The sequence below is a fragment of the Phyllobates terribilis genome, unplaced genomic scaffold, assembly GCF_046119375.1.
Source record: "Phyllobates terribilis strain yellow unplaced genomic scaffold, ASM4611937v1 Scaffold_12__6_contigs__length_324123572, whole genome shotgun sequence".
In the NCBI taxonomy this organism is placed as follows: Eukaryota; Metazoa; Chordata; class Amphibia; order Anura; family Dendrobatidae; genus Phyllobates; species Phyllobates terribilis.
The window spans coordinates 96,348,528-96,357,232 of NW_027362772.1; the positions used below are offsets into that span (position 1 = coordinate 96,348,528).

General features: G+C 48.9%; 1 protein-coding gene across 1 annotated transcript in view; it reads right to left on the reverse strand.

Annotated features, from left to right (window-relative positions):
• CAPZB (capping actin protein of muscle Z-line subunit beta) overlaps window positions 1-7,725 on the reverse strand; it is a 31,514-nt gene extending 23,789 nt beyond the window's left edge. Inside the window, exons 1-2 of the mRNA XM_073655364.1 lie at window positions 7,663-7,725; window positions 7,375-7,548 (exon numbers count right to left, since the gene is read on the reverse strand). Of these exons, the coding sequence (XP_073511465.1) occupies window positions 7,375-7,548; window positions 7,663-7,725 (237 nt within the window). The remainder of the gene's footprint in view (window positions 1-7,374; window positions 7,549-7,662) is intronic.
• Window positions 7,726-8,705: the final 980 nt, after the last annotated feature.

An 8,705-nucleotide genomic window follows, 5' to 3' on the forward strand; every position in this document is an offset into this window, starting at 1 on the left:
CGACATCACCTGACCACCGTGACCTCAGGTGTCTCTAATGGGACATCACCTGATCACAGGCTGCGTGTTATACAGAGGGTGATCTCTATATAGGACAGGCCGGTGTACAGGGTCTTATACAGAGGGTGATCTCTATATAGGACAGGCCGGTGTACAGGGTGTTATACAGAGGGTGATCTCTATATAGGACAGGCCGGTGTACAGGGTGTTATACAGGGGGTGATCTCTATACAGGACAGGCCGGTGTACAGGGTGTTATACAGAGGGTTGATCTCTATATAGGACAGGTCGGTGTACAGGGTGTTATACAGAGGGTGATCTCTATATAGGACAGGTCAGTGTACAGGGGGTGATCTCTATATAGGACAGGCCGGTGTACAGGGTGTTATACAGAGGGTGATCTCTATATAGGACAGGCCGGTGTACAGGGTGTTATACAGAGGGTTGATCTCTATATAGGACAGGTCGGTGTACAGGGTGTTATACAGAGGGTGATCTCTATATAGGACAGGCCGGTGTACAGGGTGTTATACAGGGGGTGATCTCTATATAGGATAGGCCGATGTACAGGATGTTATACAGAGGGTGATCTCTATATAGGACAGGTCGGTGTACAGGGGGTGATCTCTATATAGGACAGGCCGGTGTAAGGGTTGTTATACAGGGGGAGATCTCTATATAGGACAGGCCGGTGTACAGGGTGTTATACAGAGGGCGATCTCTATATAGGACAGGCCGATGTACAGGATGTTATACAGAGGGTGATCTCTATACAGGACAGGCCGGTGTACAGGGTGTTATACAGGGGGTGATCTCTATATAGGACAGGCCGGTGTACAGGGAGTTATACAGGGGGTGATCTCTATATAGGACAGGCCGATGTACAGGATGTTATACAGAGGGCGATCTCTATATAGGACAGGCCGATGTACAGGATGTTATACAGAGGGTGATCTCTATACAGGACAGGCCGGTGTACAGGGTGTTATACAGAGGGTGATCTCTATATAGGACAGGCCGGTGTACAGGATGTTATACAGAGGGTGATCTCTATACAGGACAGGCCGGTGTACAGGGTGTTATACAGGGGGTGATCTCTGCATAGGACAGGACGGTGTACAGGGTGTTATATAAGGGGTGATTTCTATATATGACAGGCCGGTGTACAGGGTGTTATACAGGGGGTGAGCTCTATATAGGATAGGCCGATGTACAGGATGTTATACAGGGGGTGATCTCTATATAGGACAGGCCGGTGTACAGGGTGTTATACAGAGGGCGATCTCTATATAGGACAGGCCGATGTACAGGATGTTATACAGAGGGTGATCTCTATACAGGACAGGCCGGTGTACAGGGTGTTATACAGGGGGTGATCTCTATATAGGACAGGCCGGTGTACAGGGAGTTATACAGGGAGTGATCTCTATATAGGACAGGCCGGTGTACAGGGTGTTATACAGGGGGTGATCTCTATATAGGACAGGCCGGTGTACAGGGTGTTATACAGAGGGCGATCTCTATATAGGACAGGCCGATGTACAGGATGTTATACAGAGGGTGATCTCTATACAGGACAGGCCGGTGTACAGGGTGTTATACAGGGGGTGATCTCTATATAGGACAGGCCGGTGTACAGGGTGTTATACAGGGGGTGATCTCTATATAGGATAGGCCGATGTACAGGATGTTATACAGAGGGTGATCTCTATATAGGACAGGCCGGTGTACAGGGTGTTATACAGGGGGTGATCTCTATATAGGACAGGCCGGTGTACAGGGTGTTATACAGGGGGTGATCTCTATATAGGACAGGCCGGTGTACAGGGTGTTATACAGAGGGTGATCTCTATATAGGACAGGCCAGTGTACAGGGTGTTATACAGAGGGTGATCTCTATATAGGACAGGCCGGTGTACAGGGTGTTATACAGGGGGTGATCTCTGCATAGGACAGGCCGGTGTACAGGGTGTTATACAGGGGGTGATCTCTATATAGGACAGGCCGGTGTATAGGGTGTTATACAGGGGGTGATCTCTATATAGGACAGGCCGGTGTACAGGGTGTTATACAGGGGGTGATCTCTATATAGGACAGGCCGGTGTATAGGGTGTTATACAGGGGGTGATCTCTATATAGGACAGGCCGGTGTACAGGGTGTTATACAGGGGGTGATCTCTATATAGGACAGGCCGGTGTACAGGGTGTTATATAAGGGGTGATTTCTATATATGACAGGCCGGTGTACAGGGTGTTATACAGGGGGTGAGCTCTATATAGGATAGGCCGATGTACAGGATGTTATACAGGGGGTGATCTCTATATAGGACAGGCCGGTGTACAGGGTGTTATACAGGGGGTGATCTCTGCATAGGACAGGACGGTGTACAGGGTGTTATACAGAGGGTGATCTCTACATAGGACAGGCCGGTGTACAGGGTGTTATACAGGGGGTGATCTCTATATAGGACAGGCCGGTGTACAGGGTGTTATATAAGGGGTGATTTCTATATATGACAGGCCGGTGTACAGGGTGTTATACAGGGGGTGATCTCTATATAGAGCAGGCCGGTGTACAGGGTGTTATACAGGGGGTGATCTCTATATATGACAGGCCGGTGTACAGGGTGTTATACAGGGGGTGATCTCTATATAGAACAGGCCGGTGTACAGGGTGTTATACAGAGGGTGATCTCTATATAGGACAGGCCGGTGTACAGGGTGTTATACAGAGGGTGATCTCTACATAGGACAGGCCGGTGTACAGGGTGTTATACAGGGGGTGATCTCTATATAGGACAGGCCGGTGTACAGGGTGTTATACAGGGGTTGATCTCTATATAGGACAGGATGGTGTACAGGGTGTTATACAGGGGGTGATCTCTACATAGGACAGGCCGGTGTACAGGGTTTAAAAAAGGGGGTGATCTCTATATAGGACAGGCCGGTGTACAGGGTGTTATACAGGGGGTGATCTCTATATAGGACAGGCCGGTGTACAGGGTGTTATACAGGGGGTGATCTCTATATAGGACAGGCCGGTGTACAGGGTGTTATACAGAGGGTGATCTCTACATAGGACAGGCCGGTGTACAGGGTGTTATACAGAGGGTGATCTCTACATAGGACAGGCCGGTGTACAGGGTGTTATACAGGGGGTGATCTCTATATAGGACAGGCCGGTGTACAGGGTGTTATACAGGGGGTGATCTCTATATAGGACAGGCCGGTGTACAGGGTGTTATACAGGGGGTGATCTCTATATAGGACAAGCCGGTGTACAGGGTGTTATACAGGGGGTGATCTCTATATAGGACAGGCCGGTGTACAGGGTTTAAAAAAGGGGGTGATCTTTATATATGACAGGCCGGTGTACAGGGTGTTATACAGGGGGTGATCTCTATATAGGACAGGCCGGTGTACAGGGTGTTATACAGAGGGTGATCTCTACATAGGACAGGCCGGTGTACAGGGTGTTATACAGAGGGTGATCTCTATATAGGACAGGCCGGTGTACAGGGTGTTATACAGAGGGTTGATCTCTATATAGGACAGGTCGGTGTACAGGGTGTTATACAGGGGGTGATCTCTACATAGGACAGGCCGGTGTACAGGGTGTTATACAGGGGGTGATCTCTATATAGGACAGGCCGGTGTACAGGGTGTTATACAGGGGGTGATCTCTATATAGGACAGGCCGGTGTACAGGGTGTTATACAGGGGGTGATCTCTATATAGGACAGGCCGGTGTACAGGGTGTTATACAGGGGGTGATCTCTATATAGGACAGGCCGGTGTACAGGGTGTTATACAGGGGGTGATCTCTATATAGGACAGGCCGGTGTACAGGGTGTTATACAGGGGGTGATCTCTATATAGGACAGGCCGGTGTACAGGGTGTTATACAGGGGGTGATCTCTATATAGGACAGGCCGGTGTACAGGGTGTTATACAGAGGGTGATCTCTACATAGGACAGGCCGGTGTACAGGGTGTTATACAGGGGGTGATCTCTACATAGGACAGGCCGGTGTACAGGGTGTTATACAGGGGGTGATCTCTATATAGGACAGGCCGGTGTACAGGGTGTTATACAGGGGGTGATCTCTATATAGGACAGGCCGGTGTACAGGGTGTTATATAAGGGGTGATTTCTATATATGACAGGCCGGTGTACAGGGTGTTATACAGGGGGTGAGCTCTATATAGGATAGGCCGATGTACAGGATGTTATACAGGGGGTGATCTCTATATAGGACAGGCCGGTGTACAGGGTGTTATACAGGGGGTGATCTCTGCATAGGACAGGACGGTGTACAGGGTGTTATACAGAGGGTGATCTCTACATAGGACAGGCCGGTGTACAGGGTGTTATACAGGGGGTGATCTCTATATAGGACAGGCCGGTGTACAGGGTGTTATATAAGGGGTGATTTCTATATATGACAGGCCGGTGTACAGGGTGTTATACAGGGGGTGATCTCTATATAGGGCAGGCCGGTGTACAGGGTGTTATACAGGGGGTGATCTCTATATATGACAGGCCGGTGTACAGGGTGTTATACAGGGGGTGATCTCTATATAGGACAGGATGGTGTACAGGGTGTTATACAGGGGGTGATCTCTACATAGGACAGGCCGGTGTACAGGGTTTAAAAAAGGGGGTGATCTCTATATAGGACAGGCCGGTGTACAGGGTGTTATACAGGGGGTGATCTCTATATAGGACAGGCCGGTGTACAGGGTGTTATACAGGGGGTGATCTCTATATAGGACAGGCCGGTGTACAGGGTGTTATACAGAGGGTGATCTCTACATAGGACAGGCCGGTGTACAGGGTGTTATACAGAGGGTGATCTCTACATAGGACAGGCCGGTGTACAGGGTGTTATACAGGGGGTGATCTCTATATAGGACAGGCCGGTGTACAGGGTGTTATACAGGGGGTGATCTCTATATAGGACAGGCCGGTGTACAGGGTGTTATACAGGGGGTGATCTCTATATAGGACAAGCCGGTGTACAGGGTGTTATACAGGGGGTGATCTCTATATAGGACAGGCCGGTGTACAGGGTTTAAAAAAGGGGGTGATCTCTATATATGACAGGCCGGTGTACAGGGTGTTATACAGGGGGTGATCTCTATATAGGACAGGCCGGTGTACAGGGTGTTATACAGAGGGTGATCTCTACATAGGACAGGCCGGTGTACAGGGTGTTATACAGAGGGTGATCTCTATATAGGACAGGCCGGTGTACAGGGTGTTATACAGAGGGTTGATCTCTATATAGGACAGGTCGGTGTACAGGGTGTTATACAGGGGGTGATCTCTACATAGGACAGGCCGGTGTACAGGGTGTTATACAGGGGGTGATCTCTATATAGGACAGGCCGGTGTACAGGGTGTTATACAGGGGGTGATCTCTATATAGGACAGGCCGGTGTACAGGGTGTTATACAGGGGGTGATCTCTATATAGGACAGGCCGGTGTACAGGGTGTTATACAGGGGGTGATCTCTATATAGGACAGGCCGGTGTACAGGGTGTTATACAGGGGGTGATCTCTATATAGGACAGGCCGGTGTACAGGGTGTTATACAGGGGGTGATCTCTATATAGGACAGGCCGGTGTACAGGGTGTTATACAGGGGGTGATCTCTATATAGGACAGGCCGGTGTACAGGGTGTTATACAGGGGGTGATCTCTATATAGGACAGGCCGGTGTACAGGGTGTTATACAGAGGGTGATCTCTACATAGGACAGGCCGGTGTACAGGGTGTTATACAGGGGGTGATCTCTACATAGGACAGGCCGGTGTACAGGGTGTTATACAGGGGGTGATCTCTATATAGGACAGGCCGGTGTACAGGGTGTTATACAGGGGGTGATCTCTATATAGGACAGGCCGGTGTACAGGGTGTTATACAGGGGGTGATCTCTATATAGGACAGGCCGGTGTACAGGGTGTTATACAGAGGGTGATCTCTACATAGGACAGGCCGGTGTACAGGGTGTTATACAGGGGGTGATCTCTATATAGGACAGGCCGGTGTACAGGGTGTTATACAGGGGTTGATCTCTATATAGGACAGGCCGGTGTACAGGGTGTTATACAGGGGGTGATCTCTATATAGGACAGGCCGGTGTACAGGGTGTTATACAGGGGGTGATCTCTATATAGGACAGGACGGTGTACAGGGTGTTATACAGAGGGCGATCTCTATATAGGACAGGACGGTGTACAGGGTGTTATACAGGGGCTAATCTCTATATAGGACAAGGCGTTATACAGGGGGTGTGACCCTGAGGCCGCGGGTTCTCACTTGCGCCCTCTGAAGCCCCCCGCTCCCCTGTGTCGTCATGGTGCCCGCAGAGTGACGTCACGGGCGCAGTGTGACAGACAGGTTCCGGCTATCACCCGCTGGGGTCTTTCCCACCCGCCACCCAACGGGGGCGTCTTCTGCTGTTACCATGGCTGCGGTGGGTGAGGCCGGGCTCTTCGGTACTCTGTCGGTTCGGTATCGCTGTGCCCCGTAGGCCCGGCGGCGCCTCCACTTCCTCAGGACCTAGGAGTGAACATCCGGGTCAGCAGCTACCGAGCTCCGGACACGCCTACCGCTCTAACGCATCAGCCAATCAGAACACATCCCCCTAGCCATCACCAAGTATGGAAAGCGTGACGTCAATGCAAAGGAGGCGGGGTCTGGGAGAGGCGGGGCCAGCTGCATTAATAATAAGGGAGGAGGAGCCTGGGAGGAGATGAGAAGAAATGTAATAATCACCATAGCAACGGAATAATAATCTGTACAGTAATATAATAATCACCATAGAAACGTAATAATAATCTCTATAGTAATGTAATAATCACCATAGAAACGTAATAATAATAATCACCATGGTAATGTAATAATCACCATAGCAACGCAATAATAGTCTCTACAGTAAAGTAATAATCACCATAGCAACGTAATAATAATCTATATAGTAAAGTAGTAATCACCTTAGCAACGTAATAATAATCTCTATAGTAAAGTAATAATCACCATAGCAACGTAATAATAATAATCACCATAGTAATGTAATAATATTCACCATAGTAACGTAATAATCACCACAGTAGCGTAATAATACTCACCATGGTAATAATAATAATCACTATGGTAACGTAGTAATAATAATAATCACAATTGAAACACAATAATCACCATGGTAACGTTATAATTTAAATCACCGCAGGAACATAATAATAATGTCCCCATCTTTTCACGCACTAATTCTCGGGCTGACGGGCGGCAGAATGGGGATAATATAATCCTAAGCGAGATGGAGAATGATGACTAGAGCGTTATAACCTGGTGTGGACCTGTAATACCTGGTAATAATAATGGCGGCGCCGGTCCGCTGTAAACATGGCGGCTGTAGTAAAGTTGTGCTTGTCCCGGACTGAGCTGCCGCTGCCGACCTCTATACTGCGCCCACAGGACATCATGCTCTCGGCAGCATGTAAGGCCGGATCATGTGCTGCCGAGAAACACGATTCTACTGCCTAAAAATCATCATACCCAAATCATCTTACACAACACGACTTTAGGGGCCATGAGGCCTCAGAGCGACGCTGAACCGTGGATGTATAACCCACAAGTGTCATATAAAAGTCTACCGTCTGCAGCATAACCGGGGGCCGCAGCAAGCGCTCCATGTCCTGTACCCGCCGTCCATACATATTGTTAGGGACACACAGAGACAACCCCCGGAGAGATCACACAATATCTCACCGTTGCCGTCACTCTGTCCGGATTTCGTCAGGGACACGATCCCGACCACTCACTAATTAGCTATCGGCAAGCGAGCAGGAAGCGTATGGCGCACACCTCCGGATTATAACGCGTGGAATATGTGTATACGCCCCCGTACGGTTACTGCCAGCTTCACAATAGCCCAATTAATATTATTCTCTGCCACCACTGTCCGAGTTTGAACTATAATACAAGCCTGGCCGGACGCCTGCTTTCTGGTAGCGTACAGTGGGTACGGAAAGTATTCAGACCCCTTTAAATTTTTCACTGTTTCATTGCAGCCATTTGGTAAATTCTAAAAAGTTAATTTTTTTTCTCATTAAAGTACACTCCGCACACCATCCTGACTGAAAAAAAAACAAAAATGTAGAATTTTTGCAGATTTATTAAAACAGAAAAACTGAAATATCACATGATCATTAGTATTCAGACCCTTTGCTCCGTATTGAGTAGAAGCCCCCTTTTGACCTAGTACAGCGATAAGTCTTCTTGGGAATGATGCAACAAGTTTTTCACCCCTGGATTTGGGGATTCTCTGCCATTCTTCCTTGCAGATCCTCTCCAGTTCCGTCAGGTTGGACGGTGAACGTTGGTGGACAGCCATTTTCAGGTCTCTCCAGAGATGCTCAATTGGGTTTAGGTCAGGGCTCTGGCTGGGCCAGTCAAGAATGGTCACAGAGTTGTTCTGAAGCCACTCCTTTGTTATTTTAGCTGTGTGCTTAGGGTCATTGTCTTGTTGGAAGGTGAACCTTCGGCCAAGTCTGAGGTCCAGAGCACTCTGGAAGAGGTTTTCATCCTTGATATCTCTGTACTTGGCCGCATTCATGTTTCCTTCAATTGCAACCAGTCGTCCTGTCCCTGCAGCTGAAAAACACCCCCATAGCATGATGCTGCCACCAGCATGTTT